Here is a 24720-nt window from a genome sequence, read left to right on the forward strand (position 1 = left end):
TGCGGAGCACAGGCTCCGGACGCGCAGGCTCAGCAGCCATGGCTCACGGGCCCAGCTGCTCCGCGGCATGTGGGATCCTCCCGGACCGGGGCAGGAACCCGTGTCCCCTGCATCAGCAGGCGGACTCTCAACCACTGCGCCACCAGGGAAGCCCTCATTGTAGTTTTGATTTGCATTTCTCTAATGATTAGTGATGTTGAGCATCCTTCCATGTGTTTGCTGGCAATCTGTATGTCTTCTTTGGAGAAATGTCTATTTAGGTCTTCTGCCCATTTTTGGATTGGGTTGTGTTTTTGATGTTGAGCTGCATGAGCTGCTTGTATATTTTGGAGATGAATCCTTTGTCACTTGCTTTGTTTGCAAATATTTTCTACCATTCTGAGGGTTGTCTTTTGGTCTTGTTTATGGTTTCCTTTGCTGTGCAAAAGCTTTTAAGTTTCATTAGGTCCCATTGGTTTATTTTTGTTTTTATTTCCATTTCTCTAGGAAGTGGGTCAAAAAGGATCTGCTGTGATTTATATCAAAGAGTGTTCTTCCTATGTTTTCCTCTAAGAGTTTTATAGTGACTGGCCTTACATTTAGGGCTTTAGTCCATTTTGAGTTTATTTTTGTGTATGGTGTTAGGGAGTGTTCTAATTTCATTCTTTTACATGTAGCTGTCCAGTTTTCCCAGCACCACTTATTGAAGAGGCTGTCTTTTCTCCATTGTGTATTCTTGCCTCCTTTATCAAAGATAAGGTGACCATATGTGCGTGGGTTTCTCTCTGGGCTTCCTATCCTGGAGGCCACTTGTTTAAACCTTTGGATGGCTGCCCAATGCACGCAAGCTGCCACCCTGCACAACCCAGGGAGCAAGCACTGTGCATGTCCTGGGGAGTTATGCAGTTCACGACCTGTGTAGCTATGTGTGATGGCCACCAATATTCCCCCTCAAAATCCACTTCCGGACCCATGAGTTTTCTTACATAATCCGTGGATCCCCAGATCTCAGCAGTCATCATGGATCTCAATTGATGGCTGCAGGAAGTTAATCATATTCACATATCATTATGTGAATGAAAAATATTATTTAGAATTTGTTTCTAACTGCCAGTAAGATTCACACTGGGAACACCAGGAGCAGCGCTTCAACATCTAACGTATTTGAGCCCTGAGAGCCCTCCCTCCATCAAGAATCTTAATGTCAGGCCTAATTACCACACAGACATATTAGTCTTTTGATGGGGGAAGAACTAAATACCTACTGCAGATAACCAGTAAATACACTTTTACAGATACATTTTAAAAAACACATACACACAAAAATTTTTGTTCTGAACAAATGTCCTTACTTGGCTCTCATCAGCTGCACGACTGTTCATTATAAACGCTTCTCTAAATTGCCTATAACAGCTTGGAGGTGATCTCAGTGTCATTCTCCAAGAGGCTGGTTAACTGACTGCTTGGAAACAATTCATTCCACAAGTATCAAAAAGCACACAGAGGGGCTTCCCTGGTGGCGCAGTGGTTGGGAGTCCGCCTGCCGGTGCAGGGGACGTGGGTTCGTGCCCCGGTCCGGGAGGATCCCACATGCCACGGAGCGGCTGGGCCCGTGAGCCATGGCCGCTGAGCCTGCGCGTCCGGAGCCTGTGCTCCGCAGCGGGAGGGGCCACAGCAGTGAGAGGCCTGTGTACCGCAAAAAAAAAAAAAGCACACAGAAAGTCTCTTCCCCAGTCCAATTCAACAGAGCCAGGCTGCTTCTGAGATGAGCTGTTCCCGCTCTTCCTCAGCTGCAGCCCACTGCCTTGGCATGGACTTTCCCATCTCTCTCCTTTCAGGGCCAGACATCTGACAATCTCTGCACCTTGCCCCATCTGTGCCCTCTGGGGCTGCCCAGGCTCCCAATATCCTGTGCTCTCCTCCACGGCCCCCAAGAATTCTGAATCCTGTTGCTCGGCACTCTCAAAATCAGCCACCCACGTGTATCAGCTCTGCGTCTTACCTCAATTAGGATGCAACAATTCTTGGTGAGGATGTGCTGGTCTCCCTGGTTCCCTGGAGTCGCACTGACCAGTGGCACAGCTGTGAAGTGCCCGAGAAGCCCTCATCAGGTCTTGGAAACCTGAGAAGGAAGCTCTGAGGAGCCACCCACTGTCGCCTTCCTAAACACATTCTTTGTAGGTGAGGCCCTGGTGATTATGTTCTAAACGGGACACATCTGAACACACTTAACAGGCTATGTATTCAACTTACATACAGTACACCTGCGTCTGGTCTTATTAGCTTTTACCCTACTTGCAGGGTAATACATTAGCCTCAGTACTGTTTCATGGAAGCTGCCAGAATTATCAGCAGCACAGCAGGCAGCATGGGCTCCTCACCCCGAAGTCCAACGGCGGTGGCACTGAGGGGCCCAGACGGAAGCTGCACGTGCTGCTTTATGTTTGCGGCACAGCTGTGGAGCCTATGCTTTGGGGATCTGCTACTTCATAACAAGTGTAGGTGAAGTTGCTCTTTGCCCCAGGGAGACACATCACCTCATCCTTCAAGGCTGCTCACCACAGACACAACCCTAAGAAATGGCCCCAGTGAAGAGCATTTTCCGCCCACCCAGCCAGACATGGCGAAGCACAAGAGACCCACTGAGGAGTGTCTCTGAGCAACCTGTGTACATTCCTCAATTTACACGACTGTCCTTATGGGGTTCCTGGTCCCAAAAACTCCTCCACATGAGCCCCCCTACACTCTTCATGTCATGGGTTACAAAAGCAGCATTATGCCCCTCATTGGAAAGGTACTTTGACACACTCCAGAGTTAATTGTTCAACAGCACAGTCTCGGATCCCCCCAGGCATATCCCTCCCTCAATACAGTGGCCCAATACCACCTCTGCTTCTCCTCTCCCTTTCTGTTTCACCTCCCCCACTTTTTGAAACTTTTCTATATTTAGAAATGCACAAGAAATCAAAAAATAAACTACATATACATAAATATACACACATTTACATATATATATATACATATATACACACACACACACACACACTCACATATATATAGTGTACAAGATAAAAGCTATTCTCAATCTGGGCAAAACTTTAGTTCCAGAAATCTTCACCTATATAACTGAAGGAAGAGAAACCACTTACGATAGTTCAGAAAATGAAAAACGAGACAAAGATCCACTTGACAAATACACTCTGAAAAGAACTAACTTCGGGGAGGGAAGCTGCTTTCTTTTACTATAATGTCAATGATTTTTCAGACTTATATTTTTTTTATTTCCCAAGCAGTGAAAAGCAATTTAAAATGCCAGATTCCTTAAAGTTCAGCAGCCAATAAAACACCATTTGTAACAAAAACTTGTAAGTATCTAAATATAAATTCAGTTAGAAAATCTGTAATTACAATCAGGATAAATTATATATTAATAAATTAAACTTTATAAAAATACCTACTTGTGTATAACAAATTTTTGCAGAAGGGCCCAGATGAATGCTAATCTTGTTCCTAAACGAAGAAAATTAATATAGATGGCCAACAGGCACATGAAAATATGTTCAATATCGCTAATTAGAGAAATGCAAATCAAAACTACAATGAGGTATCACCTCACACCAGTCAGAATGGCCATCATCAAAAAGTCTACAAATAATAAATGCTGGAGAGGGTGTGGAGAAAAGGGAACCCTCGTATACTGTTGGTGGGGATGTAAATTGGTACAGCTACTATGGAGAATAGTATGGAGGTTCCTTAGAAAACTAAAAATAGAATTACCATATGATCCTGCAATCCTACTCCTGGGCATATATCCAGAGAAAACTCTTAATTCAGAAAGATACATGCACGCCAACGTTCATAGCAGCATCATTTACAATAGCCAACACTTGGAAGAAACCTTAGTGTCCATCAACAGATGATAAAGAAAACATGGTATTTATATACGAGGGAATATTACTCAGCAACAATAGAGAATGCCATTTGCAGCAACATGGATGGAACTAGAGATTATCACACTAAGTGAAGTAAGTCAAAGACAAATATCATATGCTATCACTTATATGTGGAATCTAAAAAAAAGATGTAAATGAACTTATTTACAAAACAGAAATAAACTCACAGACATAGAAAACAAACTCATGGTTACCAAAGGGAATGAGGGGAGGGGGGAGAATAAATTAGGATTCTGGGATTAACAGATACTGACTACTATATATAAAACAGATAACAAGGACCTACTGTACAGCACAGGGAACTATATTCAATATCTTGTAATAACCTATAATGGAAAAAAATCTGAAAAAGGATAGATATATATCAAGATATGTATAACTGAATCACTTTGTTGTACACCTGAAACTAACATTGTAAATTAATTATACTTTAATTAAAAATGGTTATTAAAAAAGAAAATTACTTTAGATTCAACTAACTTATTTCAATTAATAATTACTGGGTACCTGCTATATTTTAGGTATTTTTCCAGGCATATTTCTATTATTAGAATTTTTATTTTATTAGAACTGTAATATTCTGCATATACTACCATTAAAAAAAAACAAAAAAACAGGTAGGTTCGTGGCCTCAAAATGACCCTCTAGGCAAGACACGAGAAATGCTGGCATTTGTGATAAAGAAACAGAGGGCTGATCAGGTCATGCCAGCAATGGACATGGTGAACAGCTGCAGCTAAACGTGAAAAGTAATCAGGTCCAGGAGGCAGGGGAATGGAGCAGCTGCCCCAGCTAGAAAACTAAACTCTCAGATAGATCTAGTTGCCGAAGGAAAGTGTGGAGACGCAGTCTCCTCCAGTAGGTGAAGCACCAAAGGAAACAAAGTTTGACGTGAGAGAAAAGCACTATTATACAGACCGTGCTTCCCTAATGAGGAAAGTTGAAGTTCCCGGACTCCGACAACACCTTTCCCGGCTGATACTGAATCAAAAGCCTACACCTGTCCCAAGCAGTCATCTATTCCACACCTGATTCCAAGGTCAGCAGTCACGGAGCGCTCACCCCGCTCAGGCTTGGCACATGCATCATCGCATTGCATCTTTACAGTTATCCCAGAGGTAGGCTTCCTGTTACCCAGTTTTTGCCCAAAAGAAACAGTCCGGAATGATGACATAACTGTCCATGGTCACACAGCTTAGAAGTGCCAAGGCCAATATATGAACCCAAGTAGTCTCACTCTTAACCACTATCTTAAACACTGCAATATTCTCTACCTAGCTTGGCTGGGGTGGAGGTATGGGGATAAAGAGCAAATGTACCGGATTTGTTTTCTTTTTAAATGTCACCTCATACTATCTGGAGTACATCAGTGCAAACCAAATAACAAATACCATGGGTATCCACTTTCTGTAATAAAAAACCCAAGTAGGACACATGAATTCGTAAGTTAATTCGTAAGTTCATCACCACAGAATCTTCCAACACCTAATAGTTTGTTTAAATGAAATATGAACAATATTAGAGATGACAAACAATTTCAGATAATACCTATGCCATCAAGATTAATCTATTCAATATGCAACTTCACGTGCAATATAATTGGAAGCCTTTGCGTCTCTGCTAACTTAAAAGCCACATATGGAATCCATATGGAAAAGGAGTTTTCGAGTCTGCTCATTCCAAAGGCAAGAGTAATGCATAATAAATAACCTGAATACTTACTTAACATAAGCAAGTTGATGTTAATCAAAATGACTGCGCCAAAGCTGTTTAGTAGAACCAAATGCGGTCAAAGCACTGGGACTTGGAAACTTGGGCAATTCAGCCAGCACACAGCCTACTAGGCCAAATGCCGACTTCATCCTCGTTCAACGCGTAAATGGTACACAGAAACCTTCTCCACCGTCCTCAGCACATCAAATCCTCCAGGACACCCGCCGTCCCCTCTGCACGCTCTTCCCACGCAGCGAGGCTGGGAACCGCGGAAGCCACGGAGACGCGTGGAGGCCACGGAGACGCGCCGAGCCCAAAGAGACACTCTGCGCCCAGAGCACCAGCTGTGGCTGATTTATACATTGGGGGCTTTGCGGAAAAGTCTGGATGGAAAAAAAAAAGGTATTCCCCTATTAAGAGGGGAAAAAAGGTGAGGAGGGGGGCGGGTAAAAACTAGAAGCCTAACTGATTTTTGAGGTCCGTTTCAACATATGTTTTGAGATTATATAATCAAGAATGCAAAAGACCAATTAAAGGATAGTTCCAATACTTGAGCACGAAAAGACTTGCCAAAGAACACTCAGTTAAATATTTGCAAAGCCATTCCTGTTGAAAATAATTCCAACCTTCTGTGCTTTCATCAGCAGGTTAACGTTTTTAAAGAGTAAGAAAGAGATTTAGTTACCCCCAAAGCAAAAAGCCCTATCTTCTCCATTCTGGAATTAAATTCCCAGAAAATGGGGGGCGGGGGGAAGGATGGGACTCAATAGCAAGGATATTTGAAATTCAAAAACTGCATTCTGAAGGTTCTTAGCAATAATTAACGATCTGTTGGTGTCTCCAGCTAGGCTGTAGTAATTTCATAATTCAAAAGAGTTTATTTTCTAGTCTTCATCTAAGAACCAAAAAAGCAAGAATAGTGTTTTTCCCTGCTTATGTCTTAGGTACTAAGACTGATCTCTGGTTTTTATTTTTAACTTACAAAAAGTTTCATTTAGTTTGCATATTTATAGGATACTGTAATAAGGAAATTTTAATCTTTTATCACAAATAAAATTGTTTGGAGGTCATATGGTCATTTAGGTAGTTTTTCTTTCTTTATCCAAAGAAAGCATATATCTACTCATAAAAAAAATCCAAGGATGTAAATCAATATTTAATATGCATGAAGGATATACACTGATAATATATATTTTAAATATCCAAGGATATATGTCAATTTTAAATGGAATGTATGTATTTCACAACATATAAAAGATATTTCAGTCCTCTTTTTAGTGAAACCAATCCTTTTATTTCTAAAATATTGACTCTATATCTTAAAAAAAGATGAATGAGTAAAACATTATTTTCAAACTTTTATGCAATTGTTTCAGACCCTCACTAGAGAGCAACTTTAAAACTCTCAAAGCATACAGTAAGAATATTAGGGATTATTAAATCTTTGCAGACTTGCAAAAACCTTGAATGCCACATATCATCTAGCCACCTCTTCATTCAATTTATTCTTTCAAAAACCCCAACAGACAAAGCTAAAAAGAACTGGTACCAAAAAAACACTACTTTCCATACGATTCCAGTTATGAGATTAGAAAAAAAAATACTGAGTAGCATTTCTCACATGAGTTGCCACGTGGGCAGTTGCCGTCCATCCTTGAATAAGCAGGCACCAAGGTGTTCAGAAAGTTCCAACTACATTTTTCTAAGTAAAGGTCACGTCGAAAAACATTTAAAGCTAACAGCCTGGGTTTGGGGGGGTTTTGTTTTTCAGTTACTTAACACTATAACTCCTTCCTTTAAAAGTACAGGGTTTTTCAAATGCCTAAAGCAGATTTATTGATTTTTTTCCTTGTGTGAAATTGATGTTTATTCACAAGGTATTTGTTCTGTATGTTGAAACACTTATTCTAAATGTTGTCCTGAGGGGGGAAATACCAGTGAAGTCAGAAGAAATGCTTAAAAGCTAGTGATGGAAAAGCACATTCTTCCTTTACAAAGTTAAGTGACTGCAGGTTTGCTAAATTTGAATCCTTGTAAGTGACTACCACTGAAACTCTAAAATGGGCTGTTTGTTTGTTTTGGGGTGTTTGTTCACTGCTCTCAGAGCACTTGACTGAGTCTCTACTTTTAATATAATTGAACTGAAAGTTACTGGAATGTGGTGAATTTCTTTTCCTTAAAAAAAAGGTATATTAATGTTGCTGTATTGTTTTTACAATAAAAAAGTATAAAGAAAGTACCCTATTCTAAAAAATGCATCAAATAAATGGATTCATTCCAAATTGAACATAATCAATAGTAACTTGAAGGAAGAGGAGAGGGGAGGTGTAGAGGAAGAAACCCACTGATAGATTTCCTAAGTATTTCAGGTTGACTTTCTGTTCGCCTGAAATCCAATTTTCCAAAGCATTTTCCCTTTTAAACCTAAGATGTAATTATTCACTGGGCCTGGGGGTAGCAATTTTTCAGAAATTGGGGGTACCCCTCTTTTTTCCCAACAGAAAACAGAACCTGGAGTCGGCAAGAATCTGAACACATCCCCCCAATCATTTTACCTCTAGAGATTCACCCATCTTGCTAATAGGTTTCAGCTTATAAATGCATGTGTTCCCGCTAATTACTTAAAAGCAGTGTTCCCCAAAGTGAGATTCCCTGGTGACCTGGGGTGCCAGAAGAGACAATTTTAGAATACAGTATTAAATAACCTTAAATAAGAAAGTCATTTCCTTTTCAACTCTCTTTTAATCCTCTGGTCTAGTCAAGGAGAAAGTCTCCATTTGATCCCAGGATGCTGAATACTTTGTACACTTGTTAACTTCCACTGTAACAAAGGAAAATAAGCCTCCCAGTCAGGCCTGCCAGCAGGCACCCAGAGCTACCTAGAAGTTAACAAGCCATATTACTGTCATTGTATGTATTTGAATAGTGATATTTTTCAAGTTTCCTTTTTAAATAAATGTATTTAAGGTTTAAAAACGGAGTCGATTTAAAGGGAAAGAATACGTTCGAAATGGTCTAGATCCTTGAAACTGAAAATGAGATCAGTGGACCAGAAGCACCAGCCTCACCTGGGAGCGCGTTAAGGTTCTGGATCTTCGGCCCCTCTCTCACCTACCGAATCAGAATCTGCATTTGAAACGAGATTCCCACGTGACTTAAATTTTACAAAACTCTGGGGTGGCACAACAGTTTGTCCAAAACCATGCAGGCAGTTTGCAAATGCCTGAGCTTTGAGATTCGCTGCTTCGGTTTATCAGGTGGCCATCTTTCAGACCCTCAACGAAACCAACTAGCGGAGGGCTGACGACAAGGAGAAAACTCAGTGCTTTCCCCACGGGGGGTCACAAACCATCAGTGGATTGTGAGGTCAGTGAGTGGGTCTAATGTGGGAGCGTTGGGGATGCTACAGTAAGCTAAAATGACTTTAAGCACGCTCCTATGATGTCCTATCAGGCCACATAAATCATCTTTTTTTTTTTTTTTTTTGCGGTACGCGGGCCTCTCACTGTTGCAGCCTCTCCCGTTGCGGAGCACAGGCTCCGGACGCGCAGGCCCAGCGGCCATGGCTCACGGGCCCAGCCGCTCCGCGGCATGTGGGATCTTCCCAGACCTGGGCATGAACCCGCGTCCCCTGCATCGGCAGGCGGACTCTCAACCACTGCGCCACCAGGGAAGCCCATAAATCATCTTTTTTACTAATGAATACTACAGTAAAAATTCTACCTAACCCTCCCCTTCATCCCTCCTCTCCCCCTTCAAGGGCTGGGGGCTTTCTGCACATCTTCAGCATGGGAATGAGTGCCAAGGCTCCTTGGACCTACTGAATTAGCATGTCCTGGCCTTTTCTCCCAGAGTTGAGCCCAGTTAGAGAGAGAATTATGCTTTGGAAATAGGGCAGCCCAGGTCTTCTGCGTCAGGTGATACTACTGGAAGCAAAAGAGCACAGCTCTCAGGGCATCCCAGTAACGCTTCAAAGGAGAAGCCAGGCAGTCACTCATTCCCAATATAGATGGCCCAATTAGTCAATGATCCAGGTAGTTCAGGCCAAAATCCTACTCCTTCATCGGTTGGAAAGACATCCAAGGGGAAAGCCTGAATTACCTGTGTTGCTGACTCAGTGTTCGCCTTCACAGCCTAAAGACTGTGTCGGAAATACAGAGGAAAACAATGACCAAAATATACAGGACTTATGACACCTTAAAAGCTAAATATATATACTTATAGCCATCTAGGCATTTCCACAATATCCCGATTTAACAGCTTTTAATAAAATGTTTCTATTTCTCCCCGGTGTTAGGCCTAACACCAGAGTCCAACATCAGAAACTCAACTTCCCAGTACAAAACACCGATATGAGACAGTTTCATTTTGCAAAGAAAATGAAGAAGAGTGAAGCTAACGGGTAAAGAAAAATGGGCAAATTAACAACAAACAATAGACATGAATTCATGGTCTGGTATCCATGATAAGAATTACATGCTATTCATTACAATGAAAAGAACATTGTGAACATTTGTTAGATCTTTTTTTTTCCTTTAGTTATTTTGGGAATGTACTTATGTAGGCAGAACATTACAGAGAACAAAAAATACATGTTACAATGTAAGATTACTGTAATGGTTCTGAAAGAAGTCAAGAAAAAAAAACCACCAAATGAAATTATGGGTGTTGAGGAGAAGAGAGTAATAATTGCTAATACCTATTGATTATTCCAAGCAGTTTATACATATTAACTCCTCTAATCCTCATGACTCTGAGGTAGATGTTGGGTCCTAATATTACTGATAACAAGGTTAATACTACTGCTAAGAATGCCATTTTGCAGATGGGAGACATGCCCTTAAGTAGCCTGTCTAAGGTCACAAGCCTGCGAATGGAGCTGGGTAAAAATCCAGACATACTCAAAACCCAAACTTCTTAACACCAGACTTCTGCCTGCCTACCACCAGAGCACCGGAATGCCCAACCCAGCATAAACCTTCTATCACTCTCTAATACTAGACCCTATAAAGAATCTTCCTTAAAGGTCAGTGACTGCGGAATCTTCACATGTTAAGGGACTGAGCTATATTGATAGGACTGTACCTTAAAACAGGAAAACTGAGTTTGGGCATTAAATGCTTCAGGAGTGATTAGAACTACTCACTTGGCAGAATTAAGTTTTAAGGCTGCTTTGGGGGAAATATTAACAGTTGGGGGAAATTTTTGTTGGAAGCAAAACATTATACTTTGAGAAATGCTTAAGTCAAGTATTCCTCTTTTATTAGGATGACTTAAGTACAAAGCATTAAAATAGCTGGCCTGAATATTTATTAGAGCAACAGCTGTTCCCTCCAGATTTTTAGAAATTCAGGACTAAGCGCCAACTATAATTTAGAAAGAAATTTTTCAACAAGTAAAAAGAGCCCTATGTCTTGCAATACTTATCCAAATAGTAAATAGTAGCTGGAAGAGGTATAGAACATCACTATGCCTTTTCAGTGAGAAGAGCCAAAATGTTTGGCCAAATACCATTGATATTTTGTTATTGAGGTTGGTGATTACATTACTTAAAAATTATACCTTACATTTCATAATTAACAATCCTTTATGTACAGACAGATAATACCATAGCGCTGACCACAGGATGTGTACGCCATTCTGGGTATGTTTGTTTAGGAGTGCTGATAACTATATGCCCCAGTAAAACATCTCAGAGAAATCATTTAGATTTTTATTCAAAATTTTATTTCTTTCAAAAGATTTCCACTTTAGGTGCCTAGCCATAATTGAATACCTAATTTTTTTGTTTCTAAAAGGGGTAGATGAAAAGGAAGACATCAGGGGAAAAAATGAAAAACTTTACTGTGCACACTCTGAATGTTCTACATTGAAACTTTTCTTTGTAAGGAAAACTGACAAATATCAGGTTTGGGTCTCCTGTGTTTGCTTTCCTGTCAGCTCTCCATGACAGTGCTGCAAACTTGGATACGAGAGAAGAAATGTCCCTGCTTGGCATGACAGCAGAGGGAAGTCAACGGAACTGCCACAGAGGTGCAGAAAGCAACTCGCCTTCTTCCCACCCCCAGATCAAGATACTCAGGGCTGGGGGCATGGAAGGAAGCCTCTGGAAACAGCCTGAAAGGAAGGGCACCTTGGACAGGGAGGCTGGTTTGTGGAGGGGAGGATCGTTTGCTGTCTTGCAGCTGTGGTTAGACCCAGTCCACTGTGCTGAAGTGTGCAGGACAGCAAGGGCAAAGGAACAAATGTCTATTTCTTCAATGTTCCTGTCGAATAAATAACTAGCTCCTATCCCAATATGATGCTAATTTTTAGCCTACTAATTGCAGCACAAGAGATTCTCTTTAGCAGAGATTTTCTCATTTTGTTTTTAGGGCTTTCAGGTTTAAAAATAAACTGGCATTTTTGGATTAATAAAAACAATTCCATGAGGGATAAAATAGGCCACATTATTTTTTTCTCATAAGCAAAGAACACTAGCTTCATGTGCTGGTGAAATCAGTCACCATTTGGTCGTAGCCCTATACCACCCACTCCCAGCTCCCCCTCCAGAGACTAATGGCAAGAGATGCCACATCTTGCTAAGAAAAACGAGCTAGAGCTTCTCCACCTCAGCTGGGCATCAAAATCACCTGCAGCGGGGGAGAGGGAGAAGATGGCAGAAGAGTAAGACGCGGAGATCACCTTCCTCCCCACAGATACATCAGAAATACATCTACACGTGGAACAACTCCTACAGAACACCCACTGAATGTTAGCAGAAGACCTCAGACCTCCCAAAAGGCAAAAATCACCTGCAGGGATTAAAAACAAAAAAACCAAAAAAATCCCCACTAAGTCCAAGGCCCCATCCCAGACCTACAGAATCAAGATTCCCTGGACCTACAGAATCAGATTCCCTGGTGGACCTACAGAATCAGTCCAGGACCCCATCCCGGACTTACAGACTCAGAATCAGACTGAAATTTCCTAACAATTCACTGGTTATGCTGCTGTGCCTATAAAGGCACCTGAAATATCAACTAATCCTACAGAAGTCACCCCTGATCAGGGAGAGGGACGTCCTATGCATGAAGAAAAACCCATAGGAGAAAAACCCATATGAGCAATAATTTTTTCTAAACATGCCTTGACCTTCAAGATTTAAAATTATCTGAAGGCTAGAATGGTGGTTTTCAATTGTTTGTTTAAGCAGTAGACCCCTTTTTGCAAGCAAAACCCTTCACGATATCTCAAAATATCAAAACTACTGGTTGAGCTTTTCCAGGAGAAAGAGAGGGCAGAAACCCACTCAGGCCCCGGTACACCTCAAGGAAGCCTAGTGCTGCTGGTAGCATGGTTTGAAAACCACCGGGTCAGAATAAGACATTAAATGGAATAAATATGTAGTACTGAATCTAAATTCAAATAACTAACTGGAGGGTTAGGGCTTCTGACTCGCACTTAGTCTAGGGAGATGGGTTTAACAGAAGTTCACTTGAAAAAGAGATGAAGGTTTCATTTCACTAGAAACACAACTTGAGCCAACTATGTTCTCTGGCTACCAGGAAAAGCATATGCAGTTTAGCCTGGGTTAATAACTACTATTTGTACTGAGAGGTTTACCTTGTAGAAAGCACCTTCATATGCATGATCCCGTTTAATACTGGATAACTCTGCAAGCTATTGGAATTATTTTCGCCATATTTTAGATGAACAACTGAGAAAATAATGTGTGAGAGGAACTTACTCAAAGATGAATGCAGGCTCTGCCTTCTGGGCTACAGACTTAAGGGGGAGTTTGGGAATAACAACCCACCGCTCTCTGGATGGTAGGAATGGTATGTGAAAAACGTGTTTCATTCTGGTCGCTACATTCACGGAGGTGTGTCCAAATGGGACCATAGGCAGAGTACCTTAATCAGGGCAAAGAACCATCTGGAAATAGTGTATGAAGAAGACATGGAAAAACCAAGAGCCTTTAAAGATGGAAAGCAGAGGGTTTAGGAATGGCATCATGGCTGTTTTTAAATAACAAAGGTCTATGCCCAGGGAGATAAGTCTTATATTGTATGCATAAGAGTAACCTAGGCCCTTCCCCTTCTCTTTCCTGAAATATTCAGTCCTAAAGTGGGGACAAGGGAAGGTAAGCCTTTGTCCAGGAACAGGTTTGGGGAGGGATGTGGAAGCCCAGAGCAGGGTATCAGAGAAAGGTGTTCACGGTGGGAAGTAGGTTGTGGCACGGCATGCTGGAGCAAAAGCAGTTAAGGAGGGCAACCATGTGAGGGGCAGGGGCAGCAGTGGAAGACTGCCTACATAAGGGGAGATTTAATCAAATAAGTAAATCGTTAAGAACAATTGGAGCTAGGATTCTTACTGTCAAAGAAGGGAGTTATAAATATGGAAAAGGAAAAACCTAAAATAAACCCTGTCGTGTCAGATAGGGATTTGAGATACCAGTGTGAACTCGTGGTTTTCAAAACATATAGCTGGATATAGCAATGCAGATGTAAACGTGTGTATGTGTACATATGTGTATATACATACACATATTCCATAGTCCTGTCCACTGAGAGGCCCCAGGGGTGGTGATAGCCTCAAAGCAATGAGCACACTTAGCAACCAGATCTTGGCTTCTAAATATCATTCTCTATGCAAAGGAACCAGGGCTCCTTGGAGAAATGGCTGATACAAAAGATGAGCTTGGAACATGTTGTTCTGCCAGAAAGCAAAGAAGGGCTCAAAGAGGGATGGGAGTTAAAGGGCATGAAAAGACTGCCACTGACTGCCAAACCTGGAACTAATGGGAACATCAAAGTAAGTAACGGGAGTAACAGTTTAATTAAAACATACTGGAAAAGAGATCAAATCGATCAAAATTCTCATGAGGAATGGGCTTTTTAATACATAATTTCACAATAACTTGCCACAAAATATGTATAAATTACAAAAGGGAAAAGAGTCACTTTATGGTGGAGAAATTTGGCAGACAACACTTTAATCAAGTGACCATCATCACTAATGGAACAAACACAAACAGAAATCAGTGCCACTTGATGGATGCAATGAGAGGAACGCAGCACCATTTCTGTAATTCTCCTGCCAAAGACGCACAGCCTGAATCTAAGAATGAAAAAATGGCAGACCAACCCAAATTGAGGGACATTCTACAAAATAACTAGTTTTAAATCTTCAAAAGTGTCAAGAACCTGACAGCGAAAGACTGAAAGAGACTAAAAAGATCCAACTAAATACAACGTGTCTACTGCACTGAATTTCTTTGCTCTAGAAGACATGATTGGAACAACCAGGAAACTTGAATGAGATCTAAGATTTAGATGGTGGTAATGTATCAGTGGTCATTTCCTGGCTATGATGGCTATACTGTGGTTATCTGGGAGAACATCCTAGAACATATACACTGAAGTACTGGTGTTATAGCCGTCATGCTGGCAACTTTTTCTCAGATGATTCAGGATAAAAACAAATTGTACTACTTGCAATGTCTCTGCAGGTATGAGACAGTTTCCAAATAAAATTAAAAATCAACAACAGTATATTAGGAAGATGGAAGTTCCAAGGGAAAACTACACCTAGTTTGCAGGAAAGATGAAACTCTCAAATGATTAAAGTGGTCCCCAAACAGATCCAGAGGGCTGGCAGGATGTTCGAGAGAAAATGCCTCACTGAATAGTAAGTTAGAGGAGATGATGCCTATGTACTCGCCAATGATTTCATAATTCATTCATTCAACAAAATTTATTAAACATCTACTGTTTCCGACAATATGCTAGACACTGAGCTTATGAAAATAACTGAGAGACAGTCCCTGCAGTTGGAGACCTTATATTCTAGAGAAGGATGGTGATTCAGCAGCCTGTAGTTAGAATTTTAAGACAGGCATCAGTGTTACACATAGAAAGAAGCATGTGACTCAAGAACACTTTAATACTTTAATAACACTTTAATAACAGTCTTTAATACTCCATTTTTCATTTATGAATTTTCAGTAGACTACACAATAGTTTATTATTCTATCATACTCTTTAACATTTTCATCCTAACTTTTGTGTGCTTGCGGGTGGTGTTGAGACATATGCCAAAAACTTTATCACTTTTCAATTATGAACAGATGTAAATGACTTACTGGATGTTTTAGTTTAGAATAACAAGCATCTTCTAAAATAAGATTCAAATGAGAAGCTAGGGCTATAGTTATTGAAAGAGACTTAACACTCCAAAAGTGAACCCTGATATGTTCTTCAAACGTCACTCCACGTCTCTGTTCTCCAATTTCTACATCTGTCACAAAGATGTCATAATATGCCTGGAAGATGCTTTGAGATGCTTAGAAGAACGATGTCGTACTTATAAAGCTCTGTTAAAATACAGGTTACTTTCACCTTTTGCCAGGGACTAACGATTACTGTGGACATATTAAGTAAGACAGAGTGATCCATCTAAATGAGCTCGCCTCGGCAATTTTCTGGTGGGTGAAACATTATTTGGTTTTCCAACTTTTCCCCTTGGCTTTATTTCAATCTTCCAGGCATATCATCAAGTGAGAATGCTTCAGTGCTTTCTCACTGACCCAGGAGTGAGAGGCCAGAGCAAGCAAGTCAGTATTCAATTACTTTCCCCACTTAGGTCTATACACCCTTCTTACACTTTTCCCATTTGACACTTTCATAACCATATTTAGCTTTCTTCCTACCATCTCCTTGTAATTCAAAAGGCAGTTTAGACTCCCATATGGTTGCCATCGAAGCTAACAGATGTCTAGCAAATTAAAACAAAAATTATGACTTATAAACTGCTGATGTATCATCATTCCAGAACATCTTACAATTTATAGTGAATCATAAGATAAGACTTCATACTTATGCCCCCGGCAAGGTTCCCTAAATCTCTCTCCTCTCTGAATTTAAGCCCTGTGGAAACAGATGAGATGCAACATTCTGCCATCAAACCTGGATAAACGGCCACTTAAAGATACAATGTAATATTTGCAAGCACATCAAAGAGAAATTTGGCCTCAAGGATCCAAGGCTTTCTAATCTTTGTGCAGCAAAGAGAAGAGAAAAATGACTTGGTTCTCCCAAGTCATTCAAGGCTTCCACTGATCCAGAGTGCTTTTTTCAAATACGTGATGATCCAATCTATGGAATCCATTGGCCTCATCTCCTTGGCAGATATTAAGAGGAGCATCATTACCTGGTAGTAATGATGCCAAAGGAGCAGGCTAAGGTATTCTAGAAGTTTTATAGCCAGGATGGAACTAGTACAAAATCTGGAGACAATGACACAGACCATATTCACCATTTGTTAAATACTGAGACACTGTGCTGGGTAATATCTTATCTGATTGCATCCTTGAATCTGCAACTCTATTGGATAATGTTATCTTTCCTTTATAAATGAAATTAAGGCTCAGTGCAGAAGACTCTATTTTCCAAAGATGGCCACAACCCACACGACCCTGACACCTGTCTGACAAAAGAGGGAATTTCCTTCATCAGCACTTTGAAACTGAGCAGGCTCCACTCCTGCTTAAACCAGTGGAACAGATGAAACTGACACTGGGCCAGTTCCGGGAGTAGCCTTCACTGGCTGGAAGTTTCTTCCGCCAGTCTCAGAGACAGGAAGAGGCCACGTTTAGGTGCTCTAGCCAACAAATCTGGCTGGTACCCCCTTGGGCATCCCACTCCAGTGAGCCTTCAGTTAACTCCAGCCCAGCCACATCTCACTGCAACTGCATGGGCCATTCCAAGTGCAAATCACCCACATGAGCCTGGTCAAATCACAGAACTGTCAGATAGAATAAAGTTTTATTTTAAACCACTAAGCTTTGGGGTTGTTTGTTACGTAGCAAAAACAAATTTACAGAATTTGTAATAGCAGTAACAAATTTACAGAAGCAGGCTGCCCATTCCTGACCCCAGTTCTCCAGTCAATAACATCTTAGTCTGAGTTACTGGGATCAAGTATCATGACTACCTTCCTGCTGATCATCACTCTAGAGACCAGGGTACTAAAAACTCAGAGATTCCAATATGGGGTAATTTTGAAGCAGACAGCAGGATAGGAAAGGTATGAGGGTGTATATGAGTGGAAGGCTTTAGGCACAGAAAGGAGGGACAAGGTGTGTAGAAAGCAGAGTAAGAGAAGGGCCCTTGTAACAAAGGCATCTACATAACAATTCTGCCTGGGGCAGCTGGTTTAGTTCCACAGCCTACATCTCTTTTCAGGCTTCCCATAAAACTTCCCCCAAGAGATGAAGACCTTCGAAATGAGATAAGACGTGACTCTCTTCTGCAACTCTCTATGCAAGCACTCTGCAATTCTTTGAAGCTCTCCACAGTTCCAGAGGTTTTGCTACAACCTAATCCACAGAAAATACTCAATGTGCCTCTGTACACTATAAAATGACACCAAACTGTCAGGGAAATAGGCCCAAATCCCTTTATTTCTTTTCCACCTCCTGCTATGAAACTGCAGAGAAAGCCCCTAGGTACTTTTTGTTGCCTGGCTGCTGAAATGTGCAACTTTTGGAAGTGTTCAAGTAGAATCAAGAGGCCTGGACTCACTACGCCAACAAGATCCAGTCCCAATTCCGTAGTCCTTGACTCTCAAAGTTATGAAAGTTTCAAGTTCAGATAAAATCAAAATGCCTCACCCAGAAATGTGACTTTTAAACATTTCCAACAAGGGTTGAAAAAAAGGAAGCAAGGAAAGAAAATAATTTCTTCTTCCTATATTTGTAGCAGTGTTTGACTGCAGGGAGGGGGGTGACTGCTAACAGGAATCATGTCCAATCCCTGGCAAAAATGGCCTGTGAAAGACTAGATCTGATATTTATTCATGTTTCCCCCTTCATCATCAGTCCTGAGGCCAGATGACATGCTGACACAGAAAGTGGTCTCCAATCCCTCCCATTTCCTTTTGCAAAACATTCATGAGCTGTGCAAGGTACTCCTACAGAAAATAGAAAAAAAAAAATAAAATAGCCTAGTACATGTGTGGCAGAAAAAACAAGAATATAAAGAGCTGTATTGACAACTATTCTCATCGATGTATATGTTTACAGCGTATGGCCAAAATTAAAGGAGAATCAAAATAAATGCACCCTGTGTTAAGACTGTTGTGGATTATTATTGATCCCACGACTGGATTATTGTTTATCTCACACTGAACCTACACTGAACAGCAACTTGGAGAACCGCCCCCACCCCAGACAGCCACCATCTTTACTTTCCATGGGGGGAAGAGTGGGGGGACAGGAGGAGTGCCCAGTAAGGAAAAGGATGGGATGGGATGGAAAGGAAAGGAAAAATAACACGGTCTTTGAACCAACGTTTTTCTCTTGTCCTAGTGAACTCTTTGTCTGGTCGCTGAACATGTTTGTGAGATCAAGGAAAAGAATTCAAACAAAACAAAAGAGTAGGCATCCCAGCCTAATTACAATAGGTGCCCAGCACATTGTAGCGCCAGCAGAGCATGGTCTGAATCTTTCCTTCAAGCATTTGCTCTCCCAGTAGCCCCATAAAACATGCCTCGTACACCTTCTCCTCTGCATTTCTCCAAGGTTTCCCCAAAACGGCCCGCTCTATGTCACTCCTCAGAAAGGAGGACGTGAGGCACGGACACACTGAAACATATGTTGATGGTGACTTCTTCCTATCCTGACAATAATACAGAGAGAGAAATAAAGCCCTCCAGCCCACACGCCCACTGGTCAGTCCATTACGCAAAAGGAGCGCTTTCCAGACGAAGGGGAAGAGCATGCAGGAAGCGTTATTTACGTGCACATTACAGAACCGTATACCACCGCATCTGCATCCTACACAAAGCCCGAGATGGTGCAAGAAGATACACGCTGAACATGGCACAGACCAGCCGCGGCAACACGGAGCCAAGCCCTCGTCCAATCAGATCCTTGTTAGAAGGTGGACCTCAGGGTCGGGTCTGCCCGATTAGCCTTCCCTGTTATGACACCACGCTCAGCCCAACATCCATATCCCACCCGGAGCAAATCTCATTCGAGTGGTTGCTCATCTCTCAAACTGCCGAGCCCTTTCTTTCATCTGCATCCACGTTATTCCTCCCTTAAAAAGCCACCCCAAGGCCTGGGTGCCCCCTTTCCGGCTCGGTTTTTCTTTTTACCTCTTCGCGTTCCTAGAAAGGATTAAATGTTTATCTCTCCAACGCGCAGGCTGAAAAGGCGGAAGGCAAATGCCTCTCCGTGCTACCGCAAGCGCCCGAGGGGCTGCGAAAAGTAAACGCAGAGAGCAACGTGGGGGAAATCGTCGCGAACCGATCGGCCACGATAGTCGAAATCCCAGAAGCGCTCCAACTTACCCAAAATATGACATTGAAGCCAAATATGAAATATTTGATGCAACAACTGACTTCAGGACCCTTGTAATGCTTCCCGGACATCCTCTGGGTTCATGAAGACACTTGCCCCGGCAGCCCGAGTTTGGAGCCCCTGAGCACCGTTGCTCGGAGCAGCACGGCGGGGAGCTGGGGCTCAGGGACGCCGCTCGGGGGCCGCAGCGCAGCGGTCGGGGCTGAGCAGCGCAAGGACCGACCTGCGGAGAGCGGCTCCCGCACGTCCAGCCCCTCGCGCGCCGAGGCCGCCGGAGCCGGGGTGGCCGCGAGCGGGCGGGGAAGCGCGTGCTGCAAGCCCCGAGCTTCGCTGGAGCTGACCCCGAGCACAAGGCGAGCTCCCAAGCCCGTCCGCCAGACGATCCGTCCGTCGGTCAGTCTCCGGGCAAACGCGGCCGCGGCAGATGCCGGAGAAGACGCTCCTCGCCCGCCTGCCGGCTCGCGAGCTCCCTCCCACCCCTCGCTCCGCCCGCCGATCGCTCCGCCCGCGCCGCCCGCAGCTCCGCCCGCCTCCCGCCGCCGGAGCCTCAGCGAGGTGCGCGCGCGCACGGGCTCGGGCTCTCCCGGATGGCGGTGGGACGAAGTACGCGCGCCGCCCCCTCCTTCCAGCGCTCTCCGCTCCTGCTGCTCCCTCCATCCTCGCCCCTCCTCAGGCCAGTCCGGAGCGCCGCCGACCCGCGAGCACTGCAGCGGGGTAGGTGGGGAGGATGGCCGGGCGGAGGGAGAAGTATGGGTGCCCGGGGAGCACGCCCATTGGGAGCAGCCTGGAAGAGTGACGGGGGTTGATAAGCAGCGGGTCCCCCTCTGCTACCGGCAGCAGCAGGCAGCTTCTGGAGGGACGCGGGGGAAAGGGTCGCTTTGGGGCAACAGTAGGGATCCTGAGTGAGAATCTTCCCCGCGACCCCCGGACGAGCCTCCGTTCTGGGTGTAGCCACACTCACGCCTCCTGCTCCACCACCCGGTTTTGTGGCAATAGAAGACGCCGGGCCACTGAGCCAGAGAGGAAAGGGGTCGTAGACTTTGCTGGGAGCAAAGGGGAAGGATAAGGTGTTAGGGAAGGGGGAGAAAAGAGAGATGGGAAATGGGGGGAGCGAATCGGGAGGGTTGCATAGGAAAGGCCCCCGAATCCCAATGCGGCTCCAACCCAACTTCTCCACCTGCGGGAGAAATAGGCTTATCCTAGAAATGGGGACGCGGAAGGAGAGATGGCCCAAAGGAATCCTGACCCGGGATACAATCCTTGCCCCAGGGCCAGTTGCCAACAACAGAAACCCGGATTGCAAATGCTCCCACGAGACGGAATAGTGCCGAAGGAACTTGACTGATCTTAACTCTAAGAAGGAATCCAGCAAGGCGTTCCAGGACGGTCTTCCGGGGAATCCGAATTGAGTTTATAGATATGAACGGTTAAGCTTTTGACCTCTGAGGAAGGATGGAACGTGCCTGGAAATTATATTGGAGCCCTACCTGAGAAGGTGTGCCCGATAGTTGTGTATCTGCCTCCCGCCTGGAGCACTTTCATAGGTGCTGAAAAGCGGGTACCAGTATTTCATGGAAAAAGAATGAAGAACCGCTCAGAACTGTGTGTAAACATCTGTGGGAATTTTTTTTAAGGCTTCAGAAAGCTTCAGAAACAAAGCTTCAGAAACAAAGAGATGAGATCAGGAAATTTTTCCAGTACCACCCCGTGTAAGCTGGTACTGGGCACAGAAATCTGCATGTTTCCTAAGCTCTCACATGATACTTAAGTATGCTTGAGAACCTTTGTCCTAGGGCTTCCCTGGTTAACTACTTCTCACTTTTCTCAAAAACTAGCTAGCTTGTTGACAACCTGTTACGTGGAGGAGCAAGAAGTTACTTTTTCTTGCAATAAATCGCACTTAAGTAGACTTGGGCTTGAGAGGAATTGGGGCTATATTGAGGCCACAGGTAGGAGCCAGCGTCCCCACAAAGGTGGAAGAACCAGGAGATTCTAGAATTATGACACTGGTTAACAGTGACTTGAGCCGTTTGGATGAAATAACCCTCAAAAGTGTCCTCCACCCACCCAAAACACACAGCATAGTACTACCACCAATCTGGTGGGCTTGAAAGGTAAAGTCTGCTCTTAGCAGCAGATTCCCTACTAACAGGAAGGCACTGACAAGCTTTACCTACGCCTACTGGTGCTATATTGTAATTCTTTCTGTGCATAAATAAAACAGTTCCTGCAGATTCCTGGATAAATCAAAGGAAAGGTCTACCTTAAGCTGATATGACACAACTCAGAAAAGGACTAGAAATTAGATCCAATTGATGACTGAGCTGATCCCTAAGCAGGATTTACCTTTGAAATAAAACTCAACAGAGAAGGGGAAGTTCAGATAACTCACTGGTAATTTGGGGCAGGGGGGCTAGTTGAGTTCTCATTTCATATGTCAAAAGCAAGTCCAAGGAAGATTTATGAGTTAAATGTATTTTTTAAAGCAAACCAGAAAATACTATTTGTTAAACCTCTGGCTAGAAGTCTTCCTCAACTTAGAAGCAATAGAAGGAAATGATCAATGGATATGACTGGGTAATACCTAAAACTTCTATGTGTCAAACATTATTTTAGACAAACCTAAACCAAAAAAAGAAAAAAAGTGACAGCAAATATAAAAAAAAAAAGTATGAATATCTATAAGTAGGGCTCATACAGCTAAAGTAAAATATAGAATCTCAGTTATTGAGTATAAACAGAAAACAAACAAAGCAAATACAAAGACATCAAAGAGTAATAATAAATATATGGTGAAAATTAACCTTATAGTAATTAAAGAAATAGATGTTAAAACAAACCAGTGATAAAGATATAGAGATAATAAGCAATGGTTTGCTCATACATTGTGCGTATCATTATAAAATGATACTGTCCATTTGGAAAGCATTTTGACTATATGTCGTAGGTCAGGGTGCTCCTACATTTTGATTCAGAGGTCCCACTTCTGGGACTCTAGCCAGAGACATACTCCAAAATATGGGGAAAGTTATATGCTGCAAGTTGTATATCACAGCATTATTTATATTGAAGACTAGGCCACAACTTCAAGATGCTAGAGGTAGGGGCTATACCCAACTCCCTGTAGCCACCTGGACCATGATGCTACTTCATGTTTCTCTGCTTTGCACATATTCCTGGTCTTTACCTGAAGGACTCTCCTTGCCCTGTGTCTGTGAGCTGAGCTCTCTTCTCTCACTTATCCTCAACACTTTTGATCAGCATTTTCCAGGCTCCCTCTTTCATCCCCACAAGCCCTCCTACACTCTTCCATTTTGGCCCTTGGAGACTACCTGTAATTAACTCATTTCCCTCCCTGTCTCTTCCACTCTGCTACGTCTCCTTCAAGGGTGTGCACCATTTCCTTTTAATCTTAGAATTACTAGCATCCTGCCAATGTTTCAGGTGCTTGATAAATATTTATTTAAAAATGGATGAATCAGGGACTTCCCTGGTGGTCCAGTGGTTAAGACTGTGGGCTCCCAATGCAGGAGGCATGGGTTCGACCCCTGGTCGGGGAACTAGGATCCAGCATGCCGCATGGCACAGCCAAAAAAAAAAAAAAAAAAAGGATAAATCATTTACTCAAAACTTTTACAGACATTAAGGATGATGATTCCAATCGCTTATATGTGGAATATAGAAAAATGGTACAGATGAACTTATTTGTAAAGCACAAATAGAGACACCGATGTAGAGACCAAACTTAAGGATACCAAGGGGGGAAGGGGGAGTGGGATGAATTGGGAGATTGGGATTGACATATATACACTAATATGTATAAAATAGATAACTAATGAGAACTATAGCACAGGAAACTCTACTCAGTGCTCTGTGGTGACCTAAATCAGAAGGAAATCCAAAAAAAGAGGGGATCTATGTATACATATAACTGATTCACTTTGCTGTACAGTAGAAACTAACACATCGTAAAGCAACTATATGCCAATAAAAATTAATTTTAAAAAAGCATGATGATTATAAAGAGTATGTGGCAATGTGTGAATACATTATAATGTTTAATTTTAATTTTGTGGAAATATCTCTAATATAAAATATGAAAAAAGCAAGGGCAAAATAGTATACAGAGTAGGCTACCATCTTGTAAAAAATAATAATAATAAAGCATGTTGGCAAAGGAGAGTGGAAAATTTATATATGCACATATTTCCTTGTTAATGGGTAGGCTATGTATAGAAGAAAATAAACTGGTAGTAGTGGTTTGAGGGGCAGGGGGCAGACTAGAGGCCTAAAGATATGATGGGAGGGAGGCCTGCTTTATTTTTCAATATATAAAAAATATATTTTTTGTTTGTTTGTTTTCAAAATTTGTACCATGTATATGATATACCTGTTTTGAAAAACAATCTACAAAATTGTATGCAATTATATGAAAAAAAGTTAGGCGTGAATTCTTGACAAATAATGGTTGGTCAGCTGTGGGATTGTGGGTGATTTTGTTTTCACGTTTAAGGAGGGAAAAAAAGGAGAGTAATTTTCTCCCTGGAGACAGCTACAGCCATCTCCTTTATAATTCTGAGGTTGAAAAAATGGTTAATAAGTTTAATTACTGAAAAGTTAATCAGCCTTTCAAGTGGCAGTAAGAACAAGTAAAGCACATTCTTCTAATAGTTGCCCAAAAGGCAAGATATGACAAGAGCGTTTTAACCTAAGACACCAAATTTAGTG

The 24720-nt window shown here is 42.4% G+C and overlaps 1 protein-coding gene and 1 long non-coding RNA gene across 3 annotated transcripts in view; one reads left to right on the top strand and one right to left on the bottom strand.

Annotated features, from left to right (window-relative positions):
* Positions 1-20454, bottom strand: part of TSPAN5 (tetraspanin 5) — a 175404-nt gene extending 154950 nt beyond the window's left edge. Inside the window, exon 1 of one of the 2 annotated variants that reach the window (XM_027116960.1) lies at positions 19983-20454. In XM_027116960.1, the coding sequence (XP_026972761.1) occupies positions 19983-20063 (81 nt within the window). In that variant the 5' untranslated portion in view covers positions 20064-20454. The remainder of the gene's footprint in view (positions 1-19982) is intronic. The other variant, XM_027116961.1, reaches the window with a different exon arrangement.
* Positions 20455-20565: 111 nt separating this feature from the next.
* On the top strand, positions 20566-23330 carry LOC113625985 (uncharacterized). Its single transcript, XR_003434981.1, has 2 exons — positions 20566-20706; positions 21262-23330. It is a non-coding gene; the product is annotated as an uncharacterized LOC113625985 (long non-coding RNA).
* The last annotated feature ends 1390 nt before the right edge of the window (positions 23331-24720 follow it).

The sequence above is a fragment of the Aethalodelphis obliquidens genome, unplaced genomic scaffold (assembly GCF_003676395.1).
Source record: "Aethalodelphis obliquidens isolate GAN/ISIS:26980383/991018 unplaced genomic scaffold, ASM367639v1 scaffold17, whole genome shotgun sequence".
NCBI classification, from domain to species: domain Eukaryota; kingdom Metazoa; phylum Chordata; class Mammalia; order Artiodactyla; family Delphinidae; genus Aethalodelphis; species Aethalodelphis obliquidens.